Genomic DNA, 27,918 nt, shown 5'->3' on the forward strand with positions numbered 1-27,918 from the left:
GTGTGTGTGTACACAGCACACATGTGTTTGCACATGTGCATATTTTTTCCTTACACAGAAGATTATTTGCTAGACAACCTACTTTGTACCTCACTTTTTTCATTAATATTTTATGGCCATGTGTATGTTGTGTTCGTACACATTCAGCTGTTTCCCTCTGTTCGGTGGCTGTGGAATATCCCATTGTACAGAGGTACCATAATTTATTCAGCCAGTGTCTTCAAGGATTTAGGTGGCTTCCAGTCTTGATACAAATAACAATGCCCAAAATATCATATATATGCCATTTGGGGTGTATATATCTCTAGGATAAGTTCTAGAGCTGAAATCAGTTTGTCAAAAGTCCCGGCCTCCCCTAATATAACTGGTCTAGAGGGACCTGGAAGCTGGTTCATGGTTTTTGCTACTGGAAATGGTACGGCTAGTAGATCAGGTTTATTTCATGAAGTTTCTTTATAGGAATCCAACTTGGAGCAATAGGTTCTTCTTTAGAAAGTGCCTGTAGGAATTTTAATGACTGACAACTGCTTCTAAGTGGAGCGTCGTGCTGGTGGTGCCCTTAGCAGGCCTGAAAATACTCGTATCATTTGTTCTGTCCAGTGCTTTGGTATTCCGTTTAGACTTTTCATTGATTGTAGTAAGGTCCTACAAGTAAGTGTATTTACAAAGATGCTTCTAAGCAAAGAACACTGAGTCCCCATCGTCCAAAGACTAATTTTTATGATCTGAAACTTTTGATTGTAAAAACAATTAACAGGTATAGTATATGGCAGTTAATATACCCAAAAGGAAAAATAATAAACTCAGGAACATTTGTTGTTCTCAAGATACTTCTCTGTGTGTGTGGAAGTAGAAACGTAGTTAATCCATGTATCTCACCGTGGTTGGCAATGCTCCATTCTTCAGGGTTTCCTGAGGGTTCCCGTCTGGTGGTACCAGCCTGGGGGGCCCACGGGTCACTGGAAGAGTCCGGTCCAGATGAACGGCACCCCTTCCCCAGGTGGGGTCTGCAGACCTGCTTCCACCCACGGTGAGAACAGAACTGTAGCCACCAGCATGTCCTCCCGAGAGTACAGTGACTGCTTCTGCTCTGGGAGGCAGATGGAGTTTGTATCTTAAATGTAAGGTTGACAAATCAAAACGTATTCATTCCGTAGAAGAACCCCATCCTGTTTTTATCCAGTGCTCTGCAGCCTGTCAAGTGCCGTCTGTTTCTATCTTTATTATTCTGGCAGCACATTAGAATTTGTCCACATCATCTTGCAAGATCCTCCCGCGGCGTACCCTCCCCTCCATCACAGACTCGGGTACTGAGCCTGAGAGTAGACGCGGGTCCCTCGCGGGGGCTGTGCACCGTCCACACCCTGCCCCTGCTTCTTTCCACTGCCACACCCCAGGGGCAGCTGCTGGGGTGCTTCGCCTCGTCTCTGACTTCTGAGGAGACACACAGGATTCAAACATGCTGTTTTATTCTCAGTTGCTTCTCCACAGACAAAATTCCACACACACATCAGGATGAACAAGAAGTCACTAGCAGTGAGTCTCAATTGCCGTTTGTAAAAAGTAGATTTGTGCTTCATTATAAAGAAAACACAGGGCCCCCGGGTGGCTCAATCAGTTAAGCGTCTGCCTTCAGCTCAGGTCATAGTTTCAGGGTCCTGGGATCGAGCCCCACATCGGGCTCCCTGCTCAGTGGGGAGCCTGCTTCTCCCTCCCTCTCTCTGCCTGCCATTCCCCCTGCTTGTGCTCGCTCACTCTCTCTAATAAAATCTCTAAAAAAAAAAACCCACACAAATTAATTTCCTTTGTAACTAAAGAGAATATGGTAGGACCAACTCTTTATATGTTTTTTCTTTTTATATTTATATGTTTTTTCTTTTCTTCATATGTTTTTTCTTTTCTTTTATATGTTTTTTCTGTTTATTCGGTTTTACTTATTTAGCCTTCTTTAGTGCCTTGGAGTATTACACACTTAATATTTCTTTTTACCTTTTAAGCCTCAGTACTGAAATCAACGTAAGTGAGTCACATTTTTATCTCCTTACTGCGAAGTTAGGGTTATATGTATAGAGCAATAAAATACTTCATACTGAATTACCTATGGAATCAGCATTAAGTTTTTTTGTTTGGGTTACATTAGATAGGTACTAACTCTAAAAATGTTTTGGTAATAGAATAATAATTACATATAGAACTGGATACAACCTTAGAAAGCTGTGTCTTTCTCCATAAAAGTAAAGGAAACAGTTCATTTTTTTATAGTCCTTCTAGATCACAACATCTGGGAAATAGTTTTTCATTCCTGAGTTTCCTAAAAGTATCTTCCTAGTGGTGCCAGCTCGCGGTGTCCTTAAGACAGAAGAACGACGCAGGAAGAGAGCTCTTTCACTTGACCTACTTAATCAAACGTCTTAGTGTGTATTAGCAGTGTACCCAGCAATCAACAGAGCAAATGTGAGTGAAGTTATTCCCAATTTTAAATTTAGTAACCTACATTTATATCTAGAACTTCAGATAAGAGAACATTTTGTTTTCACCTTTTTAAAAATACATGTAGAAAGTCCTTCTTACTGTCAAAGATTCTTTTAGTCAGTAAACCTCTAGTGGCCATTCACTGTGTGGCAGCCACCTGGGCACTGGACAAAGAGGATAGACAGCCTGCCCTCTCTGGAGAATGACGTTCTTTTGGGGAGACGGATTAGGAATACTACACACACAACACACAAGAAAATAGATAAAAGACTAACGTGCTGGGATAAGTGTATGAGAGAAAGAAGCAGGAGGGTAAAATATAGGGCAAGGGCAGTAAATCCTACCAGCAAAGGCCTCTCTGAGGAAGGAGAACATGTGGAGAAGAATATTCTAGGCAGACGGCACAAATGTGAAATTCCTCGAACCCATTACAGTGAGAAAACCAGGGCATGGCGCCCATGGCGTGCTCCCTGCCAGCTGATGCCCCAGCCATGGCTTCCACCCCTCCGAAGTCACCAGGGACCCAATTCATGGAACTCCCGTCCCGTTTCTCGAAGGGAGCTGTACTAAAGCTATCTATGATACCAAAACATGGCGTGTGTCTCAGAAATAGGAAGTAGACACAGTCCAGGCTCCTTTCTGACATCTGGCTCTGTCCTCTGTAGGTGCCGACCTGCACGGAGAGGTTTCCCTCCGCTTCCTGGGGGACCTGGAGATCTCCGAAGACGCCACCGTGGCAGAGCTCAAGTCCCAGGTCAGGCTTCTTCCTGTGGCGCGGGAGTGGTGGCCCGGCTTCTTCCAGTGAGATATTAATACCTTCTTCTATTTCCTTTTCCCTCACTTACAGTCTTTCTGATAGGGCATGTGTTGTAGGCCACGTTCAGTGGTAAGTACCCAGCAGGCACTCCCGCGCTCGGCTCACACGGCCCTGGTGTGTGTTTCTGCCACTCGCCCCGTGGCTGTCATGTGTCCCCACTCGGACGGGCATGCTGTGCGCTTTCATTTGAATTTCTCCTCAGTGACTTGCGGCTTATGTTCATTTTGGTTTCTTAGGGAAACATGTGTTGGATCATCTGTGAAGCATTCACTTTACCCCTTTATTTACATTGTTCTTGTATCATTGTGGTCCCTATGTTAAGTGTCCATTACAACATGTGTCCTAGAATGTGTAACTAGTACTGCACCCTTTTCTTACATACTCACACTCTGTAGACAGAGTTTTGGGTCCGGATGGAAAGGCTGGGCTGAGCACAACACAGAACGCTTTGGAAGTTCCTGCTGTTGTCGGGCCCACAACGCCGAATATCCGCCTTCTGTCCTGGATTTTCCTGTGTGCGCGCAGCATCTGAAGTAACCTTCCTCTTAACTGCCATGAGAACAAGAGAGACTTTTTTTCTTGAAAGAAATACAGAGTTGCTGTTTTTAGATAAAAATTGAGTACTGGCTGTTTTACATATTACGGTCCCAATCTATAAATAGCTGTCAGCCTGCTAAATGAGTACAGAAGTTTAGGCCTAGCAGCTGCATCCAAAAATTCTGGAACACTCCACTGACAGCCAACCTTGAAGAACTATATTAGCACTGAAGACAGCAGAAGGTGAACCCCTGGCTTTCATTAGAGCTTTTGCGAGTTATACTCACATTGAAATGAATTTCTAAGTTTCACTTCCTGAAATATTTAAAAGGAGCTTTTGGCTCATTGGAAAATTCACTCATCCCTCAAGCTGGCTTCCCGCAAGAGGAAGACAGAAGTGACTGGATGGATTTCATTTTAGAGATACCCCTGTGATTTTTTTTTTTTAATAGAGTTTATCATTCTTCGAGGCACTCTTCCCTCAGATGTCACTGTGTAGTGTCTGTGTCTTCCTAAAGCAATGTATCTGTTTGGAGCGCTTTTTCAAACCATTGGAGAAATGTCTGTTTTCTTTCTAGGCCATGACCTTGTCCCCCTCCTCGGAGTTGGTCCTCCCCTCCCCAACCTTCCTCAGAGCGTGGACCATGGAAGGCCAGCGCCCCAGCAGGCTTTTACGCGCCAACCAGCAGCAGCTCAAGTAGGTTCCTCAGCGGAATTGCCATCTTCCCTCGCCACCGCCATGAGGGCCGGGGGGATGGGGGGGTCGGGCAGCCTGCTGGTAGCTGGGTGACACTTTCCGTCAGACACTCTGGGGCTTTACTTTTCCCTATTAGGCATAAATGTAGCTCCCTGTATTTTTACTGTGCTTCAGGTACCATGAACAGAATGTTGAGTTTTTCAGGCTTTATTGGGATATCACTGATACATGGCACTGCGTACGTTGAAAATGATTGCCACCGTGGCGTTAGCCAACCCTGCAGGTGTCACATAATTAGCATTTCTTTTTTGTGGTAAGAACATTCAGGATCTACTCTCTAAAGAACTTTCCAGTCTGTGATACAGTGAACTGTAAGCACAGTGCTGGACATGAGAGGCTCTGTCTAAACTTACGGATCTTAAACTGGAAGTTGGGCGTCTCTGACCAACATCTCTTCCCCCTCCGCCCCTCGCAGCCCTTAGAAACTGCCATGTACAGTTCCTATGCGTTTGGCCTTTTTAGAATCCACATGTATGTGATACCACACTTAACTGTCACACTTAACTTCACCATTAGCCTGATGCCCTCAAGGTCATCCGTGTTGTCCCAAGTGACAGGATGTCCTCCTGATGCTCTGTTGCATACACATGTACACCACCTCCCTGCCCCCTCCCTGCCCGTCCATCCTTCCGTTGACGGACACTTGGGTGGTTTCCGTATCTTGGCTGCTGTGAATAGCACGGCTGTGAATGTGGGAGCGAGGATATCGCTTCCGAGATTGTTTTCATTTCCTTCGGATACAAGCCCAGAAGTGCCAGATCATATGGGTAGTTCTATTTTTAATTTTTTGAGGAACCTCCAAAAAATTGGCTTTACCAGTTCACATTCCCACCAGCAGTGCACAAGGGTTCCCATTTCCTCCACATCCCCGCCAACACTGTTCTCGCCTTTTCGGTGCTAGCCGTTGTGACGAGTGGGAGGAGGTCTCTCCCTGTGCTTGTGAGTCGCACTTCTTTGAGGATGAGTGACGGTCAGCACCTTTTCATGTACGGGGGGCCATCTGTAGATCTTCTGGAGAAAAATGTCAGTTCCTCTGCCCATTTTTAAATAGTATTTATGGTTTTTTTTTTTTTTATTCTTGAGCTGTATGGGTTCTTTATTAACCCTCTATGACATACATGATTTGCTAATTTCTTCACCCATTTCCTAGGTCACATTTTCATTTTGTTGATGGTTTCCTTTGCTGTGCAAAAGCTTTTTAATTTGATGCAGTCCCACTTGCTTATTTTTGTTTTTCTTGTCTTTTCCTTTGGTTTCAAATGAAAAAATCATTGCCAGGGCCAGTGTGAAGGAGCTTACCTCCTGTGTTTTCTTCTAGGAGTTTTGTGGCTTGGCCCTTACAGTCTAGTCTTTTAATCCGTTTGAGTCGATTTTGGGTTATGACGTAAGATAGCCGTCCAGCTGCGTTCTGTCGCACATGGCTGACCAGTTATCCAGCACCATCGACTAAAGAGACTGAGACTGTCCTTTCCCTGTTGTGTGCTCTTGGCTCCTTTGTTGTAAACTCACTGGTCGTATGTGCATGGGTTTATTTCTGAGCTCTCTGTTCTTTTCCACTGATCTTTTGTGTCTGATTTTATGCCAGTGCCATACTGTTTTGATTACTGTAGTCTGAAATCAAGAAAGATGATACCTCCAGCTTTGTTCTACTTTCTCAAGATTGCTTCAGATCTTTGGGATCTTTTGTGGTTCCATACAAACTTTCAGATTGGTTTCCTATTTCAGTGAAAAACGCCATTGGAATTTTGATAGAGATTGCATTGAATCTGCAGATCACTCTGGATAATGGGGACATTTTAGCAACATTCCAGTTCAGCAACATGGCATAGCTTTCCATTTCCTTATGTCTTCAGTTTCTTTCATCAGTGTCCTACAGCATATAGATCTCTCACTTCCTGGGTTAAATTTATTTCTGCATATTTTATTCTTTTTGATGCTCTTATAAATGGAACTGTTTTCTTGTCTTTCTGATAGTTCACTATTAGTGTATAAAATGCTAAGTGGTTCTCGTATCTTGACTTTGTATCCTGCAACTTCACTGAATTTATTTAGTTCTTTGGTGTTTAGGGTTTTCTGCATGGAATAGCATGACATCTGTAAGTAGAGGCAGCTGTACTGTTCCCTTTCTGATTTTATGCCTTTTCTTTCTTTTCCTTGTCTAATGGCTCTGGGCAGGACTTCAGTGGAGCGTCGGGTCAGAGTGGCGCAAGCGGGCACCTTCTCCCCGTGGCGGAGATGGGCATGCGGACGCGCAGCCGTCGGTGGATGAGCTGCCACTGGTTCTCGCGTCTGGCCTTTACTGTGTCCGGTTAGGTTTCTTCTCCTACCGGTTTGTCAAGTGAAGTTGTCATGAAAGAATGTAGAATTTTGTCAAATGCTTTTCCTTCATCTGTTGAGATGATGACTTGTTTTTCCCCTTCACTTTACTGTATCACATTGGTTGATTTGCAGACACCGAACCACCGTTGTGTCCCTGGAACAAAGCCCACTGGATCGAGGTGTAGGAGCTGGGATTTGGTTTGCGGATATTTTGTTGAGCATTTTTACATCGGTATTCAGCCAGGGTGTTGGTCTGTAACTTTTCTTGGGGTATTCTTGTCTGGTTTTGGTATCAGGGTAGCGCTGGCCTTGTAATAGCTCTTCAGCTTTCTGGAAGAGCTCGGGAAGGACTGGTAGTAATTATTGAAATGTTTGTTAGAATTCACCACTGAAGCCATCTGGTCCTGGACTTTTCCTTTGTTCAAGGTGTTTTATTACTTACTCAGTTCTCTTACTAGTAACTGCTCTGTTCAGATTTTCTCTTTGCAACTCAGCACACGCCAAGGTCTGTCCATGACCCCAGCTTGTCGGCATCTACTCACTCATAGTCATCTCTCAGATTTTGAATGTTCTTATTCACTGTAATCTTTTGCTTAAAAAGAAAGCTTAGTGTTTTTCCCCCAAAAATCTAAAAAATTAAATATGTCACTCACTGTTATTTTGTTTCATTTCTTTTATCAGGGAATACAAACTGGGAAGGAAAACTGAGATCTGCTTAGAGCCCCTTGAGAAAGAAGAAAATTTGGGGTAAGTCATCCGATTCTGCGTGCTTGACTTGTCATGGTGGGTAGTTTCTTGAAAACCTTAGTAGCGTGCTCAATAGTAAAGGGTTTTTCCCCACTGCCTGAGCAGCCCAGCAACTTAAACCAGACTGTGTTCTACAAATGCGTTTGTGTGTCTGGTGTCTGGAACTGGGAACTCATCTTCCCATGAAAACAGTGAGTCACAAATGCATGTTGACTCCACAGTGATCGAGTGCGAGCAGAATGCTCCTTCCCAGCCCTCATCCGTGCCCTAGGACAGTCTTTTATCACCGCCCCCTTCCCCTCCTTCATCATCATCACACCCTGACATAGGAGACCCTCGTGTGTGACTTGGCTCCCCCCACTGTGAGCTTTGCGGTCACTGCTCTACCCCCAGTACCCACAACCGTGCCTGTGTCAGAGCCAATGATTAATTATTGACTAAAGAAATACCCCAATGGGGTCTGTAATCAAACCTTCCTATTTCTTTTATCACGATAAGAAAATCTTTTTTAAGACCTTCTGTCGGCATCACTGAAGGGTAAGGTTGTTCTGCGTGATACGACGGGAATACTGTTTCTGCTGCTGCGTAGTAGCGGGAACTCTGCTTCAGCGTGTCTCACCTTCACTTAGCCCCACAGCTTTTATGAAAGTAAAAGAGTACCAAGAGTAGTGTCCTGGAGGGGGGTTTCTGGGTCAAACTGGTATGAACATCTTAAACTTCTTAAAACTGTTCGTTCCTTTCCAGGTAAGTCCTTCCCATTTACGTTCCCACAGGCAGTGCTCATGAGTATCGCTCCCTTCCCCCTCAAACCAGCACTGAATATTTTCTTCATTTAAATGTTTGCTAAATTAATCAGTGAGAAATGGTTGTCTTGTCTCATTTGCTTCAGTGCTCTGATTGCTAGCAAAAGCGGGCATTTTCTCAAAGGCTTATCATTTGTAAGCCATTTGTGTTTTGTGAGTGTGTGAATTCATATATTTTGCATGTTTTTGTAAAGGGGTCTTAGGAAAAAGTCTAATCTGTGAAGCCTTCTGAAATAAGAGCATTGACCCTCTGTCATTTGTCATAAGCAGTGAAGACCTGCTTGGGGCGCCCCTATCCTTGCCCAGCCTCCAGAGCTCTCTCCTCTCCCTCTCTCCCCTTCTTGGGAAGCCCTCTGCCACCCTGGCCCAGCCAGGCCTGCTCTCTCCCCAGGCCCTTGCCTCCGGTGGTTCCTTTTCTCTTTTGGTAAAAGCACCCCTATAACCAAAATAGAACTGAAATCCAGGGGCGCCTGGGTGGTTCAGTGGGTTAAAGCCTCTGCCTTCGGCTCAGGTCGTGATCTCAGGGTCCTGGGATCGAGCCCTGCATGGGGCTCTCTGCTCAGCGGGGAGCCTGCTTCCCTTCCTCTCTCTCTGCCTGCCTCTCTCCTTACTTGTGATCTCTGTCTGTCAAATAAATAAATTAAAAAAAAAAAAAAAGAACTGAAATCCAGCATGTAAAATCATACACGGTGTCCCCAGCCTAGACGCGCATACATGCTTTCCCTTCTCCCTCCCCACCTTCCAGCCAGAGCCTCCTGTCCTGTGACCCGCTCCATGGGCCCCCCACCATCACTAAGCCCTCAACCACTTCTTGCTGCCCTCCCCCCACTGCAGCTAATGGAGCTTTTTCCTGCCAACTTCTGGTTCAGAAATCGGCCTCTTCTGGGGCACAGCTGCGACCCTCATTATGGGCTCCTTCCCTGCCGCCTCCCAGAAGACACCACTGCCGTGGGGGCCCACAATGGGAGCTTCCCCCAGCTTGGGCAGGGTCAGGGTGAAAGAAAAGCAAAGCAGAGAAAAGGGTTAGAGGGTTTGAGGAAAGAAGATCTGTCCTTCTGAAAACCAGAGGGTCAAGGGGAACGTTCGCCCGTCACTGCCCCTGCCCCATGGTTCCTGCGACCTTGTCCTTTGGCTTCTCTTCTGCTGCAGCCCCCTCGACGTGGTGCTAAGGACGCAGATGCGCCTCCCTGGCGAGAGGGCCTACGCCCCGTGCATGGACCTGGTGTGGGACACCACCCGAGGCTGGACTGCCAGCTCCCTGCGGCAGCAGGTCGCCTACTTCTGCTCTCTGCCCGTGGAGAAAATTGAAATTGCCAAGTACTTCCCGGAAAAGTTTGAGTGGCTTCCGATATCGAGCTGGGTAAAGTTGCAGGCTTTCTCGGGAGACTGGGCCTTCCTGGCATAGTGAATAGGTTAACTGCCGTTTTTCACAGATGGGGAATTTGGTAAGAATGTGAATTTTCTTTATTCAAGGTGCTTGCTTTTTCTATAGAATCAGCAACTTACCAAGAGGAAAAAGAAGAAAAAGCAAGATAACTTGCAGGGGGCGCCTTATTATTTGAAAGATGGAGACACGATTGGTATTAAGGCAAGTTATTTAACAGCAAATTTATCATTTCAGTAAAACACCAGGATCGGTGACTTTTTTTTATTTTATTTATTTATTTAACAGACAGAGATCACAAGTAGGCAGAGAGGGAGGGGGGAAGCAGGCTCCCCACTGAGCAGAGAGCCTGATGCAGGGCTTGATCCCAGGACCCTGAGATCATGACCTTAGCCGAAGGCAGAGGCTTAACCCACTGAGCCATCCAGGCGCCCCTATCAGTGACTTGAGAGAGAAGTTGTATCAAATCTTCAAGGCTCAGATAGTGCCTTTTCCCTACATTTGTTTCAGAGAACAGAAATAAGAGGGCAAGCCAGACCGACCACTCCTTTCCTGAGGCCAGTAGAACCTCAGTATCAAAATCTTAATCTTGGGTTGGCCTTGCGTGAAAATGCTTTTGCAGAAGTTTTAACATGAAGTGTGTTGCTGTAGGTTTGGGGTCGGTCCTGACATCAGGGTAAGACATTTCCTTCCATGCCTAGTTTGCACTGAGTTCTTTTTTTTTCCATCCTGAGCTAGCGTCGGCATATTAAATTCCCACTATTTCTGCACCTGTTGAATTAGCTCCCTGGCTTCCCATCTTTAATCTGGTGTCTGTTACAGAAGGGGACAGAGCCATTCTGGCCTACGGTGGACAAACCTCCTTTGTCACATAGTGATATTCTTATATTAAGAATTAATAACTTTATCCTTAAGAATTAATTTACTGATATTAACTTAAGGATTAAGTTGCTAATCGATACTTTCACATCAAGGAATAAGTATTCCCATAAGCCCCACTTCGTCCAGCGTTGTGCCTCCTCCCCCCCGAAGAGAAGTGAACACACTGAGAGAGAAATAAGAGGAATTCTGAAAGGCAGGCCTAAAGCCATCCTTCCTAGGCTGTTCTTCTGCAGAGACCGCAGGGAGTGCTGCGGGGGTGGTACCCACATCTGTCAGCCGGGCAGCCCTGGCACGTGCAGGGAGGGGACATGCAGAGGGTTCCCTGAGACACTAGCTATAATAGCATCGACTGGAAAGAAGAGTGACCCCCAGGAAGGGGACAGAGAAAACGAAGAAAGTGTGGATGTGGTGGCACAGAAGCCAGCGGTTGACATCAATACGTCAGAGCTCCACGTGTCAGCGCAGAGAGACAGCCCATCATTTAATGTTGAAATGAAGTCACAGGGTCACTTCCAGGGACTGGAAAGCCCCGTGCAATGCTAAGGGTGATAGAGGGTTATGCCCCCAGGTAGTGCTCAAGTCCAGGAGAGGACGGGAACAGCAGTGCTCACCTCCAGGGGCGGTGGAGGACCAGCAGCTGATTCAGATACATGCGTCCCGAACACCATGTACTGGAACAGAGGTCCATGCATCTGCTCCATTTTTCTCACCTGAGAGCTGTGTGCGGACACAGCAGGATGCTCCCATGGTCGCTCGGTGACTAAGACAGTACATTTGTAGTCCAGTAGCTGTGTGTGCTGTGCTTTCTAAGAACTGTGAAACACTACAAAGTATGAAAAGGCACAGCAGTAGCGAGTCAGACTCCTCAGAGCGGCGCAGGCGTGTGGCCCCGGGGGTCCAGACGCGCCAGGTACGGGACTTCCTCATCCCCAGATGGCACCCACTCCTGCTGTTGGCCTGGGAGTTCGATGGCGCGGGAGCGGGTTACCTCTGCCGGATGCACCCGAGGGAGGCAGTCCGGAGCCAGGAAGCCGAAACACACCAGGGCGGCCAGTCTCGGAGTCCTTCCTAGAGCGCCGCTCGCTGAGGCCGGCCTGGGGGTGGCCAGTGTTCCTGGGGTAGGACATCTGTATAGGAAACTGACCGCAGCCCCTCAGGAGACTATGGGGGGCAGCCTGTGTCTATGGAGGCTTAGGGTTAGCAGACCGGGCTCACGGGGCAGCTGTGGACATATGTGGGTGTACATGGTGACAGTACTTCTAGAAGAGCAGCTGTACTCCTAGCAGACAGGAGTGCACGTGATCCAACAGGCGTGTCCCTGTGCCAGGTCTCCGTGGAGCCTTCGTGGCCAGAGGCAGAGGTCCGAGGGCTGGCATAACAGTCCCCGTGCCAGCTCTTCATGCCATTTGCTGAGCTAGTCCCCAGCCCTGGGATGCTTGGTGTCCACTGTTCAGGTGAATTCAGATGGCCTTATGTTGAGGTCTTTTTTATGTACACCTTAAGTGTCTGAAAACATTGTTCATTAATTATTTTGAAATGCAGAATCTCCTGGTTGAGGATGACGAAGATTTCAGTACAGTCAGAGATGACCTGGGAAAGGAAACACAGAAGCAGCTCGCTCTGGGAAAGAAAAGGTACTGTCCCGGCCCTCACGCCCGCAGCAGCTTCCACTGGCAGCCCCCAGGCACCGGCTCTCCCTGCTGGAGCACCCTTGATGGGGCTTGGAGCACGGCTTTCCAGACTGTGCTGGAAAGACATGCAGCCTGGGGGCTTCTGGTCTGCTGCCCAGACGTCGTCTTTACATCACCCCCTAACCGGGCTTTCTGGGAACCTGGGCAGAACACAGGGTGAAGCGTCCCCCAGCCCCGGTCTCAGGAACTCGCCCTGCTGGTCCACTTCCTCCCTGCTACCCTCTCAGCCCCTCGCCCCTCTCCATCACCTGAACAAATGAGCACTCGCACTCCAGCCACGCCCTCCTCTGTCTGCCCTCGTCCAGCCAGGGGTCCTCCACAGACCACGGCCCTGCTCAGCACGTGGACCTGCACCCCCCTCGTGCCCCATCCTTCTCCCTCCTTCCTTTTCGGCACATAACCCAGCTGTCTCCCCTGGCCACGGGCCATATACACCTACCAGAATCTGCCAGAACATTCCACCTCTGTCAGTCCTTTGAACTCCACGTGTCTGGACCTGGCTCTCACCCCTGTATCCACGTTACCCCATGCCGGCCACTCCAGGGGTGCCCGTCCTCCTTACCTGCTCCCTGCCTCCAGTCTCCTGAAATCTTCATTCTCAGTCAGCTTCTGATGTGGGGACAGGGGTCCTTCTTCCTGGTGTAATGCAGCGACCTGACCCAGCCCCTCCTTGCTTCTGCACATACATTCTCGGCTGCCTCAGTGTCCAGTGGGGCCAGAGGAAAGCACACACAAGAACGGGCCAAGGGAGAGGGAGTGTCACTCGGGCAAGCACAGCTGTACTGATGCATGGGGCTGGACGTTTCAGATATGTGCCTCTGTGAATGCTACATTTCGATACAGAAGGTATGGGGCACCTGAGTGGCTCAGTCGAGCATCCAACTTTTGGTTTTGGCTCAGGTTACAGTCTCAGGGTCAGGAGATCGAGCCCCATGTTGGGCTCTGCACTCACTGGGGAGTCTGCCGGAGATTCTCCCTGTCCCTGTCCCATCCTTGCGCTCTGTCTCTCAAGGTAAAGGTGTATTTTGCTGTGAGACATTTTGACCCAGCAGACTGGGAACATCTGACTCCCTGTGTGGACAGGGTGTGGGAACCCACTCTCCTGTCACGGGGTGGAAGGGGGCTGCATGAATTGAGGTCCTCCGGCTGAACAGTCTGGAAATACCTGCCAGAGGTCCACACGCACATTGCTGGGGCCTGTTCTAACTTGAGGGGAGTCATCCCAAATCCCTCAACCTGGTGAGGCCTCCAGTGTCCATGGCTGAGTCAGTGACAGCCTCTTCTGTCTCCTGCAGCCAAGCCCTTCATGTGCCAAGCAGTGACCTTTTCTCCGGTACCAAGACACCCGGCCAGCCCCGCGCACCAGAAGCTTCTCTTTCCATCCATGTCAGGAGTTTCAGATAGCACTGGCTGCCACCAACGTCCCCGGGGGCTCCGCATTCCTGCAGCAGCTCGCCAGGTGGGGCGGTTTTCGGCCTTCTGCAGACAGACGCTCCAAATCCTCCACCTCGTTACAAGCAGAGGGATGTCCTGCCTTGGGCCAGGCAAGTGCACCTTACACGTGGCCACGCTGCACTGCACACCTGCGCCGGGGGATGGCCCAGACCTGGCAGTGTCCTCCAGCAGCCGGTGACATGCTGTCCTCACGCCGCACCTGACTCCAGCCGCCATTCGTAGAAGAAAACTCCCCGGTTTTGCATGAACCACAGGCGTGGGTACGACAGCACGTTGCCAACCTTGGACCGATCTGCTGTTGGAAGTCTGCACAGTCCGCCTTCCCCGCCTTATTCCACTGTTCACGTGAGGGTGTCGGCCCCTGAGCCGACAAAGGTTGGGACAGCTCCCCTCACACAATGGGCTGGCCCGGCTCAGGCTCCCCAGCCGGTGGCTGTTTTCTGGTCCCCACGGCTCACACGCCCCCTGCGGTCTGAGTTAAAACGGATTCTGAAGCCTCAGCTTGCTTTCCGGCCAAAGGAAAGAGGAGGCGTCAGGCATAGCTGTGCCCGGGGCAGTGATCTGAACCTTCTCGCTGCCAGAGCCTCCCTAGGGCTGCAAGCCCGGTTGGGGCACACGAGCCCGGGGTGGGGGGCTGAGGCGGCGGCGTGGAGTGGCCACAGCACAGGGGACAGAACGTAAACCAAGACCGTACTCTTTGTGAAGCACGGCTCAGGGTCAGATTTGAAAGACTTCGTTGGCACTTATGACGGACCCGCCTCTGGTACAGACCAGCTGATGGGACATGGGGACATGGGGAGGGCTCACACCCTCAGACTCCGGCTGGGTCAGAAGCGGGGTTCCTGGGAAGGGAACAAACTTCACTTTCTTACCTCAGATGAGGCTTCGTGGCGGCTCTTGCTGTGCAGGCCTATCATGCTCGCTGCCCGCCGGTGCGGAGATGGTGCTCACGTGCTAGGAGACGGAAGGCAGCCGTGGACCAGTGTCCCAGCCGTGCCACGAGCTTAGGGAACCGAGGTTAACATTGTCTCACGTGGTTTCCACAGAGCGCGTCCCCAGACCCAAACCGGTCATGAGGAGCTAGGGCTGGAAGCCGGGCCCTCGGGGAAGCTGCTCCGTTCCTGCTGCTCTGACGCAAGCTCCTTGGTCTGCCCTTGTTTTAGGGTGATCAAATATTAAAGAAATAACCGAAAAACTGCTTTGAGAAAACCAGGGGGCCTCGCCAGACAGTCCTCCCAGCCACGCAGGTGGCTGTGCCTTCATGTGCGAGCCTCGGGCTGCTGTCTGCCCACTGGCCTGGCCTCTCCCTCCCGTTGGGGGGAGTGGGGCTCCATGGAGAGCTGTAAGATTCTGTTAAACTTTGTTCGGGTTGTAGTCTCCCCATTTCTGTTGTGCACCAACTATTCCATGTTCTTCTCCTTGGCATTTTTTCCCCCAAGTGCACTTCAGATGCTCAATAAACGTTTATATTTAGAAATACTGTGTTGGTGCTGGTTCAAAAAGAACAGAAGTATGTTTGCGTTTTAAATAAATCCCAACTCAAGGGGGACACTGTATCGGAAGAAATTAGAAGTGATCTGTTTTCTTTCCCTTCTAGGGAAAGGGAAGTGGCAAGCGTAGTTCATGACAGAGAACCTTTCTTCCCCTAGGACATTTTTCTGGCCAAAAAAAAAGGGGGGGTGCACCAGAATTTCCTGATGATTACCAAATCATGGCTTTATAGATGCCTTTCTCTCTGGAAGGCACTTAGCTGGGAAGGACCACAGCGGGCACTCCCTCCCCTGCCTGTCCCACTCCTCTGGGTCTGTGCCCCAGGACACACCCACCTGAAGCCTAGTCAGTAAAACACCAGTGGGTATATTTGCTCACCTCCCGAGGCACCACGAAGCATGGATAGCCATACATGGAAGAAGAGGGTTGTGGCCTCCCTGCAGTCTCCCCATTTCTCTCTGTCCCTCTGCACCCCTGCAGCGCAGCCACTCACCACAGTCACCCTGTCACTTGCTGCAGAGGGTCATGGCCAGGACCCTTCACTTCCAGGTGACTGAACCAAACTTGGGCAACTCAAGCGCCCAGAAGCAGAGCAGAACGCAGGCCCCGGGGTGGGGGAGGGTGCAGCAGGTGGTCTCCTGGAGGGAGCACCTTGGCCCGAGGTCCTGAGCCCTGGCTGCCCAGCATCTGCTAGGCTCCTTCCCGTTCTCGTATGTTTCCAAGAGGAAGGCACCCACCATAACACCAGCAGCTGTTCCACCTGCACCCTGACCACACCTGTGTCCCTCTTTTGGCACCCCCTGCCCCTACCAGGGGAGGCAACTCACACACAGTCCATGTCCCCAGCTCAGGTCTGAGGTCTCTGAGCCGCATTCCTCTGGGTCAGGTCCAGTGGACGGCCATCCTCACAGTTCAGCAACCAGTGCCTGAGAGACAAGGGTGAATCAGACCCGGAATCCATGTACAAAGCGGGTGAGGAGGGCCACAGCAGAACCTCTTCTGGAAAATGAGGGCACAAATGCAGCAGTCAGGACCCATGCAGCTAGACAGCAATCCCCAAGCTCCTGGTCCTGCCCCAGAGGCGAACCCTCACTTACCCCTCTGGTCGCCCTCCTGTTCTCCAGAGGATCGATGTCCAGTGTCCCAGCATGGACGCTGAGAGGGTGGCACCCCCTGGACACATGTCCTCCTGAGTGTGCACGTCCTGGAGGCCTGGGATGGATGACCCTGGGGGCTGAGTGACCACAGCTTTCACCGGCCAGCGTGGGATTTGGCAACACGCTTCCTGGGAGTGCACGGTTGATCTGCTTCCATCATCAACAGCATGAGTGACAAAGCCTTTAACTCCCAGCCAGCCAGCTTTCTTCTTGTTTTGCAAACCTGTTTTGCTTTAGTGATTTGGAAACCATGAATGGGCTGTGCCCAGTATGCTTCCGACTTGATCCAGACACGTTCTAAGGTCAGCACTTCGGGCTGGGCTGGTGGGGTTGGAGCTGCCATCCCTGGTGTGAGCAGCTCCTCTGTTCAGGCCAACACTGATGCTCTCAGACCCTGGCTTCAGAGAGGCCTCCATGCACTGCAAACACCTGCCCCATGTGTGCACCTGTCTGCCAAGTTTTCTTTGTACCAGTTCACCCATCTCCTTGGGGTTTGGGCCCCTTTGGCCTCACACCTGCATAATAGGTATAACTCATGTCTCTGTATGCTTTCAGTCTTGCTTCCCAAGTACAAAATCTTTACAGAAGGACTGCTACAGGGATAGGTTCAACTTAGAGACAAAACAAGACACGTGTAATTCTCACTCATATAAGAGAAGGCTGCTGGGCAGGAGCAGAGACGGGGCCAGGAACTCTGGGGAGACCATTGAGATGTCCAAGAGTGAGCTGCCACCCTCGACATGTGTTTCCATGCTCAGCGCCATCACGTGGCCCAGACTGGCTGCTGGAGCACCATCCATCATGCCCACCCTCCAGGCCAACCACAGGAGGAAAAAGAAAGGCTTAAAAGAAACTTTCTGGAAATCTCAGTTAATACTTACATTTCTTTGGCCAACACTTGGTCACATTACTAAGTGACCTCAGAGGAGGTACAACTGCTAAGGAGACTGGAGAATGTTGAGCACAACACATGACCCTGATGATGTGGGGATCTGTTAGTGGCACAAGAGATAGAAAACTGTTGTTTTATCGGCATCAAGCAGTGGCTTCCACAAATGCCAGGGAGTTGGAACTTCTAATATTCACAACTAGATTATGCAACAGTGGGCCAGGACTCGGAGAAGTGGAGGCCTTGGGCAAAAACCTAAAGGTGCCCAAAAAACTTGGTAGTCAAGACTGATCAGTTTTTAGTAACAGCATTTTTAGAAATCAAAATTAATGCAGAAAAATCCATGATGAACAAAATATTAAAATGTTAAACCCAGGATCAGTACAAGTCAGTCCTGCAAGCCTAGGGCACCTGGGTGGCTCAGCCGGTTAGGCGTCTGATTCTTGATTTCAGCTCAGGTCATGATCTCAGGGTCACGAGATGGAGCCCTGCATCAGGCTCTGCATTGGGCATGAAGCCTGCTTGAGGTTCTCGCTCCCTCTCCCTCTGCCCTCACCCACCTACCCCCTCATGTGCGCTCTTCAAAAAAAAAAAAAAAAAAAAAAAAAGCCATGCATGCCTAGATACTATCTTTAGCAAAAAGCCGAAGTCCTCCTTGCATCCTGTATGCATGTCCACAAGAGCAGCACTGCCAGCGCTCACCCTCGGCAGGGGAAGAGAAGCTAAGCTGGGGTCAGGAGAAGAAACACCAAGAATTAAAGCTCCCCGTTTCATGAAGTACTGTGGGACAAAGAGAGACGGAAGGAGAAGGATCCAGTGTCCAGATGAGTCTCGGTTTCCTCCTTAGCCCTCGTGCCCCCAGGCTTCATTTCCCCAGCCACCCTCGGCCAGTGGGGCAGGGCAAACACTCAGCCAGGAGCCAGCAGAGTAGCCCCACAGCCTGTGGCAGAGGCCGGAGTTCGGGAGATAGAGGCCACCCCCCCACAGGAGGGCACTGCCAGGAACGCTGCCTGGGTGGGGCCGGGACAGTCCCTGGGTCACAGACGTCAGCTTCCAGGAGCAAGGAGAACCTCCCAGGCAGCAAGTAAGGGCCACTCTGGCAGAAGGAACACTGCTGACCAGAGGACAGCCTGAGGCTCTGTCAAGGGACAGCTTGAGGCCCTGGGGTACCCTTCCGGTCCCCTCAGGGATACATGCCTCTCTCCTGCGAAACACCTGGAAACCCCCTAGAGGAGGAAGGCGAGCAAGGTGTGTGTTGACTGAGGGACCTTCTCCCCGAAGGACACCGGAAAGCAGAGGGGCCCCAGAGCAAGAGAAAACTGGTGATGAGCGATGAGCCAGTGCGTGTGCGGCCCCTGCTCGCACACAGCAGCCGGGCACGGCGGGGCGCGGGGGGGCGAGGAGGGTGGTTTGCCTTTCCAACCACCTTTGTCCAGGTGGGCTCGGGAAGCCTCACACTCCCCCCACCCCAGCAGAAGGTGACCACCAGAGCCACCTTGGCCACGACAGCCTGACCCCCAAGGGACATGAGGAGGGGCTGCAGCCTGAGTTGCAGAAACACACCTGCCCTTGACTGCTCTGGGAACGAAGAATAAACCAGTCTGAGCCATCACAGGTCAAGCAGCTTGGCCTTCCCTCACTTAGGGAGGCTTCTGTCGCTGGATCAGATGAAGGTAAACTGCATAGAGCACCTGGGTTTCCTTGGAGGATGACGTCTAACAGGAAGCGGCATGAGTTTAGAAAGACTGCTCCCCTTGCTGCACACACTGCCTTGGCGAGTCTGGCCATCGCATTACACCTGCACCCTCCCCCTCGTCCCCTCTGGGCTGGCATCTGGCCTCCCCCTGACTCTGCCCCACATGGTCTCCTGCCAGCTCCCTGCCTGCTTTGTGACACAGTGGAGACCAGCCCCGTGCAGTGCGCCTCCCCGGTGAGAGTGGAGGCCAGCAGCTAGCAGTGCCCACAGCAGCCCTCCCCAGACCCACCTCCCAGATGTGCAGGGCCCCCCATCTCCACCCCTGCCAAACCCTATGGAGTTGGGCTTCTGGGCCAGCAGACTGGGATAATTTGGACCCGATTTTCTCACCTGTCATGTGGGCTGAGCTTGGTGTCAGGGCTGGGACAGAGGACAGCAACTGAGGTAGGATCTCATGCACCCACCTGCCCCGTGACTCCCACCTTTGCCACATGCTAGCTGTGTGACGCACCACAAGCTGGGAACCTCTTTGAGCCCGTTCCTCATCTGTAAGCGGCAGGATTGTTAGGAAAAATAAAGGAGTTAGTATGTGCAAACCACTCAGGTCAGCATCTGGATAAAATATTCCATGCGTTAGCCAAACTGATCATGCATGATCAGTCAGCAGCAGCATGGTCCCATTCCTTTCACCCGGGTTTGTGTGCAGCTCTAGACAATGAGGCAGGAGGGGCGGTCAGCAAAAGCAGGGCTTCTGAAAATGTTCCTTTCATCTTAAAAAGAGACACAGAAGAGACCACCACCTGCTCACGTACACCTTACCCTGGACTTGGGTCACTTTTTGGGCGTGATGCTTGGGGTGGTGGCAGCCATCTTATAACCATGAGGCTAATCCTGGATAGCCACATGGGAGGAGGGAGCATACCACAGTACACCTGGGCCCCTGAAGAGCGAGGAGGGAGGGAGAGAGAGCTGTTGGAGAGGGAACCAGTGTATTCAAAGCCCATGCAGTCCTTTTGAATCCTGTCAGTCTCATTTTCAATTCTGTGATCCCAGTCACCATGCCTCACCCCAGAGAACTGAGAGATGACAGCATGACCTTGAGCTTGGAGAGGCTGCTGCCTTGGGATAAAGGTACTAGGAGCTAAACAGAGAGGTGGGAGAGCTGGTCTGTGGTTTTATAGGAAAGATTTAGGAGGATCAGAATATTTGCTTCCATCACATGCCCTCAGTAGGCTGGTCCAGGCTGCCCGTGATGGAGTCTGACCCTCAGCCCGACCTCCTTGCTGAGTTTTTAATTCAACAGACCCAAGAACTCACACTTTAAAAAACACAATGACTTCCCATTTTGTTCTTTAGCCACACCGATTCACCTTATTTTTAGAGTAGCTAAAAAACATAATCCTGAATCCAGTTTGGAAAGACTTGAGCAAGTAATGTTTTATGTCAAAGCACAGAAAATGACAACAAGAAATCTGTCAATGGAAGATTTTATTTATACACAGAACAACCTATTTACAACCCCAGATCGGGTATGTACACAGCAATACAGGAGGCATTTGCTTCCACGGCGGGCACTGTATAAATTAAGATCATAAATATGAGGGGTAAGCCCCACCCGAGGGCACAAAACCTCTTCTCCAAGACTCCCCAGGACTGACCCTTCCTCCCTCCATGCTGACAGGACTGGGGTCCCAGCAGGACCGCGCTCAGCCACAGCAGGGACATCGGGGCCTGGCAGAGAAGCGGGCCACGGAAGGTGACGTGGCCCCCACAGCAACGCAGCGCTAGCCCCACACCGGTGCACGTCCATGCGACACTCACATTTACTCCATTCACCTCTAACTTACTAGAATCAGAAAAATGGTTTCTACGTAAACAGTGTTGTTTTCATCACTGACAACACATTAATTTTAAACACCATGCTTGACCCAACCCTCAGGCTTCCCCGAGAGAGGGCCGGGAGGGCCTGGGGTGGCCTGCAGTTTCAGACCCAGCCACAGCCGCCACTCTCCCGCTTGCCATGGACGTGCTTATCCCTGGTCCCTGCCAGAGGGGACAGCACAGACACCGTGCTGGCACCGCGGGCTCAGGTCCCCACCGTCTCCTTTCTCAGCCTGTTCTACCTGGAAAACCAGTGATTCCTGGTGGCCAGATGACTCCTCTCTGCCTTCCACGTCCCGAACGGCCATCTGCTGGCACTGGACCTTAGGGTGGGGAAGGCCACGCACAGCTGCCCGGCCTACCTCCAAAGGCGCAGCAGAGCGCCCTGCGGAGCACAAGCCTATTCACCCCAAACCCAATGCTGCTAATCCACCCTCAGGGACAGGACTGGCTGGGTGCCCGGAAGGTCACCAGCAGGAGCACCCCCAAACCAGAGGCATGGGCCAGGTTGGCTCACGGAGGGGCCCACCAGGCACACCAATAAAGGGGAGGCACAGGGGCCTGCAAAGCGAGTGGCAAGTAGAGGCTGGCGGTGAGCTGCCCAGGGTCCCCTCAAGGATGACCAGACAGCACTTGCAGCCCAGTCCCCTCACATGGACGAGGGGTGAAGCGAGCTCCAGGAGATGGGGTGGCATGGCCTGCGGACGCTGATGCTCAGCACCCCCTTTGGGGCATGGAGCCCTAGCTGGCAGCCGGACACCATTCCCCCACCGGGGCCCGCAAGGGCTGGGGACGTGGGCCAGAGTGGCATGAGACAGAGCCATCCACATGGTCAAACTGTCGGGACGCTGGCCTGGAACCAAGCCTGGTCTCCCCCAGAATAGGGAGAGACATCTTCCCAGCACCCAGGAAGCGCTCTCTCCCCACACCACCATGCTCACAAAAATAGGTCCTCTGTGGAGAGACAAGAGAGGCTACAGCATCTCGGGGACAGACATCCCACGTCCCACACCAGCAGCTCAAGAGAGGGTACCAACCAGGACAAGGGACCAAAAGCAATGGGGAAGGGATCTGGCAGCCCAAGATCACAGCCACCCGTTTACTTGGCTTTAGGAGGGACGAGTTTGCTTCCTCTCCAGGTCTAGTGACAACAGACGGGACTGGCAATGCATTCCTGTCACACTCAAGCAACGAGAGGCAGATCTTTGTGAAAAACCTCATCCAGAAATGGGACATCAGCCGTGGGTGGCCTGGCAGGGGTGCTGTCAAGACCTGGGTGGCTGGTGGGCACAGAAAGAACTTTCCAGTGCAGGAGGCTGCCAGCCGGGTCAGTTTCTGCACACCCGGGAGATGCCACACGATGATGAGGCTCACGGTAAGGAACCCGCAAGACAATCCCGGGCAGCCCCGGGGCCCAGGAGGTCAGGCCTGGCCCAGGTCACAGGTCAGCAAGAGCGGAGGGGAGGTGGCGGTCCGCCCCACATAACGCTGGGTGGGACGAGGTGCTGTTTCAAGGTAGCTATGTTGGTGTGTTCGAGACCCCGGAGCAGTCACAGAACGGGCGTCTGCAAGGCTTCCTGTCTGGAGCAAAGGGAGTAGCACCATGAGAAGGGGCAGGCGCTGCGCCTGGCCTTAGTCGCGGGGGGCGCGGAGGACGCAGGCCGACAGGGCCAGAGCTAGGCCTCGGTGGCAGGAGTGCTCCGGCTCAGCTCCTTGATGCCACACAGGATCCTCTTCATGTGGCCCACCTTGGTCACACCGAGGTCCTGCAACGAGAGGACAGCACCCTGATGCCAGGAAGGGGGCTTGGCCCCCGCGGGCCTTCTACCTGGCTTTCTGAACACAAGCGAAGGAGAAAAAATGAAGACGGTGACACCAGATGGAGATGGCCCACGTGTGAAGAGTCGTGCAGATGCCCACCACACCCCTCCCACAAGCCTCAGTCCCTGCCACCGTGCAGGACAGACCCGGGACGCTGGCCTGGCGGCAGGGATACAGTGACTCAACAAAGCTGCCACCCAGGACGTCCCCAGGGGTGGGTCACCCACTCAGGTGAGGGGTCACCCACTCAGGTCATGGCTCCAGGAGCCCCGTGCTCAGACTGGCCCAGGCGAACCCCAGCCACAAGCAGCCTGCCTCCGACCGCTGAACCCACAGACCCCACGAACCTCCCACACTCAGGGCCCCTAGCAGCCTGTGTCCAGCAAGTCTGTCGGTCCCAGTTTTCCAACAGCTTCTGTTCAAGCCTCTGTGTCACATATTGGGAATTCTTACAATATTTCAGACATTTTTGCTATTACATTTGTTGCGGTCATCAATGACCACCGATTAGGACTCACTGAAAGCTCAAATGACAGCAGTTTTTTAGCAACTAGCATTTTTTTCACTGAGGCAGGCACACTTTTGAGACGTAATGCTGCTACACACTTGACAGACTGCATGTTCTACATGTGAATGTCCTGTGCACCGGGAAACCAAACAGTTCAGACTCGTTCCCTCACAGCATCTCTGTGGGGTGCCTGCGTGTCAGCTCCAAAGGGAGAGGGACACCTGCATGCTGAGGGCCACTGTCACACAGGGCTCTTCAGCTGACTCCTTAGCATAGAGCTGTGTCCCCCAACAGAGTTTATTTCTATGTGGGCTCCACCCCCAAGGTGGGGCTTAAGCCCATAATCCTGAGACCAAGAGTCACATGCTCTACTCACAGCCAGCCAGGCGCCCCCCGCCCCCGACAGGATTTTTAATGTTAAAATAGTTCATTTGTCCAATTAGATTAAGAAAAGCAAAGTTCTCCATCATGTCCGCTTTAGCTTTGTCTGGCTGTGGGAGGTGGCGACATCACTGCCGGGGGGCAGAAGCGCTCTGCTGGCCACCGTCGTGCATCACCCCAAGACACGCACAAGAGAACCATGAGGAGAGCCCTGATGCTGGGACGTGGCCAGGTCAGAGGGAGGGGACAGAGAAGGGAGTGCAGGGAAGCCCAGGGCGGGTTCCCAGGAGACGATGTGGAAGTACCTTGAGGTCCCTCCGCTCCAGGTGCAGGAGCTCAGAGCCCCGGATGTCGTGCCGCGTGAAGATGTCCTTATACTCACAGAGACTGAGGTGCTCCAGCCAGGCAGCAACCTCCTCTGTCCCCCAGAGGTGAACTGTCGGAGACGGAAAAGCACGAATGCAGTGAGTGCCCAGAGCCCAGCGCGAGGCAGGTGGCAGCCGGCACCTGAGACATCCCAGCAGCAGGCATCCCAAGATGCCCCAGAAGCCAGCACCCAGACAAGATGCCCCAGCAGTAGGTACCCCAGACACCCCAGCAGCTGGCACCCACATGCCCCCAACAGCTGGCACCCAAGACACCCAGCAGCCAGGCCCTGAGACGCCCCCAGCAGCCAGCAACCGAGACCCCCAGCAGCAGGGACCCCACACACACCCCCAGCAGCCAGCACCCACTGCCCAGCCACAGGCACCGCCCAGAGCTACACAGAAAGCAGCAGGGAGCCACCCGCTCTCCAAGGGAAGGAGCTGCAGTCTGTTCCTGCCAGGTCGGCCATCAGCCTGGTCATTTCCCCCATGTCCCAGGAGGGACCAGACACCTCCAAAGAGGTAAATGCCAATGTGACTGTGCCGCTGAAGCCAGCCTGCCCTCCTCTCTGGAGGGTCCTGTCACTTCTGGTCCACAGCAGGAAGGGAAATAGGCAGAGATTCATGTAGCCAGAGCCACCGTCATTAAAAGAAACCCAACTGCTGGACAAACATGCGAAGAAGAAAAATCAAAGGCAGTGACCACTATCCACAAATCCAAACTCGGGGCTTCTCGGCACCTGAGAGCACTGGAAACAGCCAAGCTAAGAGCCCCAGTTTACAGACTCCCCCCAAAATGTCCTTGAGTGCCATTTTCTATTGACCTCCCCAGCTGCAAGCGCCAGTGGCCTGGGCTCCAGCATGGGGCCTGGACTCATGAGTCGTCGGCCGGGGACCAGCAGCCCCTCACAAGAGGCAGGCCCGGTGGGCCCCGCACAAGACTGGAGTGTGAGCTCTGTGTCTCTGAGTGTCCTATCACCTCTAGTGTCCCCCTCCCCCCTTGCACCCCCTAATCCAGGGCAGGCACACAGCATGGTGTCAGTCACCGGAGTCCGCACAGGGGGTGACCCCGGGCAGGAGCGACAACACAGGGCTGGAAGTGCAGGGGCAGCTCCCTAGACAAACACCGCGGCAACAGGGGTCGTGATCAGGGACCACGGGGAAGAGCCAAAAGGCCACAGGAAAAAGCAGAGACCACAATGGCCCCCACAGCCGGTGTGAACAGCCAGAACAGCAGGAGGGCAGGTACCCGGGGCTCCCAGGCTACTGCGAGCTTCTCTGTTCTTGCTGTTTTTCTCTTTCTTAAACTTCGTCACCAGGCGGAACTTGCCACTGCGGCTGCGTTTGGAAAGCTCCAGCATCACATTCTGTGGAGAAAGCAAGAGGCAGGGAGAGTCAGAGGCTGAAGCAGCCAGGCAGGAGTCACACGTTGGGCAGAGGAGCTCGGTCCCTGCTTTACCACTGTCCCCCTTGGTTTCTAGGCTCACAGACTTATCTGTAACGCCTCTTAAAGGTGGTTTCACAGTGATCACAGTGTCTAATACCACATTTGATTTCCTTATTTTATAATGTGTGTTTTTCATGTGATTGAAAAGCTTCATGAATATTATCCAAATACTAATACATTCTACAAAGATTATCCAGTAGGTCACAGCCGATCTTCAGAGCTGCACAGGGACTAGTGGGATGTAAGTGTCTTTCTAAAAACAAAGCTTTTCTGGCATTTTTCAGTCTTTCCTTGGAACCTACTCCCCAAAGCAGCATCATTGAGGGACAGGAGCACTGGGTCTCTGCCACCCCCCCGCACAGTGCTGCCCAGGAAATGGGCAGAGATGACACTGCCCCTTCCCAGCTGGTCTGACTGTATTCACACAGAAGCAGGGCCACGGGCCTCTGCACACAATACACGGGCCTGGATTTACATGTGTACACATCCTACCCCCGTATTCACAAATAAAGCAGAATTTCCTATGTCCCAGGAGCGCCTGCCTCTTCTTGCCTCTGAGGGCCTGGACTCTGCCCCAGGGCCCTCTCTACTGATGTCCCCACACTGACCTGCATGGTCATATTTGGCAGCTTTAAGATACTTTCAGATCTGAAAGGGACACGTGGTCCCACTGAAAAAAAATGCACCAGGGATTTTCATAAGAATTGCACCAAATCGGGGGATGGGGGGGAGTACGGGTCCTCACGTCCAGGAACATGCTCTGTCATGCCTCCAACCCTCCGGGTGCCCCAAGAGCCCCTTCGTGGATTTCTGATCAGAGGCATTTCTGGCTTCAGGTTTTCTACTAGAAAAGAGACTTCTCACAATGGTATTTCTAACTGATGACTGCAGGGCTCAAGGAACTTATTTTACAAATTTCTTAACTTGGCAAAATCATCAACCATCCATTCTAACAGCTGCTCCATTAAAGACCATTAGCGCCTCCGCGCCCAGGCTCTTCTGTGCTGGGACTGGGGGGCGCCTGCCTCACTCCTCAGTGCTCCCACAGGAGGGGCACCCACAGCAACACAGAGCTGCTCTCCCCACAGCCCAAACAGAATCCTATGCCTGACTTTACAATTTCCTTTTTTTAAAATGCCTATGAGGATCACATTAATTTCTAACTTTTATTATTTTTTTTTTAAGATTTTATTTATTTGACAGAGAGAGATCACAAGTAGGCAGAGAGGCAGGCAGAGAGACAGGAGGAAGCAGGCTCCCCACCAAGCAGAAAGCCCGATTCGGGGCTCAATCCCAGGACCCTGGGATCATGACCTGAGCCGAAGGCAGAGGCTTAACCCACTGAGCCACTCAGGCGCCCCAAACTTTTATTATTTTTAAAAAGATTTTATTTATTTATTTGAGAGAGACAGAAAACAAGCAGGGGGAGCGGCAGGCATAGGGAGAGGGAGAGCTGAGCAAGGAGCCTGATGTGGGGCTCAATCCCAGGACCCTGAGATCATGACCTGAGCTGAAGGCAGACACTTAACTGATTGAGCCACCCAGGCGCCCCTACTTCTAACTTTTAATATGGGGATTTCATCCTAGGAGGCCAGAAGAATGAGGCTATCAGTGTATGACCTTGTCTCCCCACCTTTTAAATTAAGCAAATTCCAGACATCAAACTACCCCTCACACACACACAAATACTTCAGTATGCAACCCTAAAAGACAGGAATGCGCTCCTAGAGCATCTACCCACAGCACCATCACCACACTGACACCAGCAAGAGCTCACGGACATCTAGTAACATCAAATCTCCCCGCCTGTTCCAAAGGGTTACCCTCATGGCTGGTGTGTCTGAACCAGGACCCTCGTGAGGGCCACAAGTGACACTCAGCAGCTGTGGCTCTCAGGCTCCCCCACTTCATCCTTCACCACAGAGAAACCAGCTGCCTGCCCAGTAAGACGGCCCACCCCACCCCCGGCCCACGCGGATTGGATCCAAATTCCTGCCTTTAGACAGGACGCTGTCGCCAGTGATGCCACAGGCTTGCAACTGCCTCCCAACAGGTAAGGCCCGCCATCCTCTTTTTAGGGCCAGCAGCTTCTTTCACCACAGGTGCCGCCACCCATGGATGACCCACGGGAAATCGAGTGCTTCCTGGGGTGCGGCAGGGGGTTGCAAAATGGCCTTTCAGTCCCTCTGCACTTTCCACCCGGAATTTTTTTTTTTTTTTAAGGTTTTCTTTATTTATTTGACCGACAGAGATCACAAGTAGGCAGAGAGGCAGGCAGAGAGAGAGGGGGAAGCAGGCTCCCCGCCGAGCAGAGAGCCCGATACGGGGCTTGATCCCAGGACCCTGGGATCATGACCTGAGCCAAAAGCAGAGGCTTTAACCCACTGAGCCACCCAGGTGCCCTCCTCCCCCGGAATT

General features: G+C 51.8%; 2 protein-coding genes across 3 annotated transcripts in view; one reads left to right on the top strand and one right to left on the bottom strand.

Annotated features, from left to right (window-relative positions):
* Positions 1-15,338, top strand: part of USP40 (ubiquitin specific peptidase 40) — a 75,600-nt gene extending 60,262 nt beyond the window's left edge. For both annotated transcript variants that reach the window (XM_080799856.1, XM_080799857.1), the window contains 8 exons: positions 907-1,030; positions 3,138-3,226; positions 4,405-4,523; positions 7,584-7,649; positions 9,602-9,812; positions 9,945-10,040; positions 12,261-12,352; positions 13,705-15,338. In XM_080799856.1, the coding sequence (XP_080655982.1) occupies positions 907-1,030; positions 3,138-3,226; positions 4,405-4,523; positions 7,584-7,649; positions 9,602-9,812; positions 9,945-10,040; positions 12,261-12,352; positions 13,705-13,813 (906 nt within the window). In that variant the 3' untranslated portion in view covers positions 13,814-15,338. The remainder of the gene's footprint in view (positions 1-906; positions 1,031-3,137; positions 3,227-4,404; positions 4,524-7,583; positions 7,650-9,601; positions 9,813-9,944; positions 10,041-12,260; positions 12,353-13,704) is intronic.
* Positions 15,339-20,567: 5,229 nt separating this feature from the next.
* Positions 20,568-27,918, bottom strand: part of DGKD (diacylglycerol kinase delta) — a gene marked incomplete at its 5' end in the record, with an annotated part of 117,947 nt that continues 110,596 nt past the window's right edge. The window contains 3 exons of the mRNA XM_080799097.1: positions 20,568-22,744; positions 23,994-24,124; positions 25,303-25,420. Coding sequence (XP_080655223.1) covers positions 22,655-22,744; positions 23,994-24,124; positions 25,303-25,420 — 339 coding nt within the window. The 3' untranslated portion in view covers positions 20,568-22,654. The remainder of the gene's footprint in view (positions 22,745-23,993; positions 24,125-25,302; positions 25,421-27,918) is intronic.

Source organism: Martes martes (genome assembly GCF_963455335.1).
Source record: "Martes martes genome assembly, chromosome: 3".
Classification (NCBI taxonomy): domain Eukaryota; kingdom Metazoa; phylum Chordata; class Mammalia; order Carnivora; family Mustelidae; genus Martes; species Martes martes.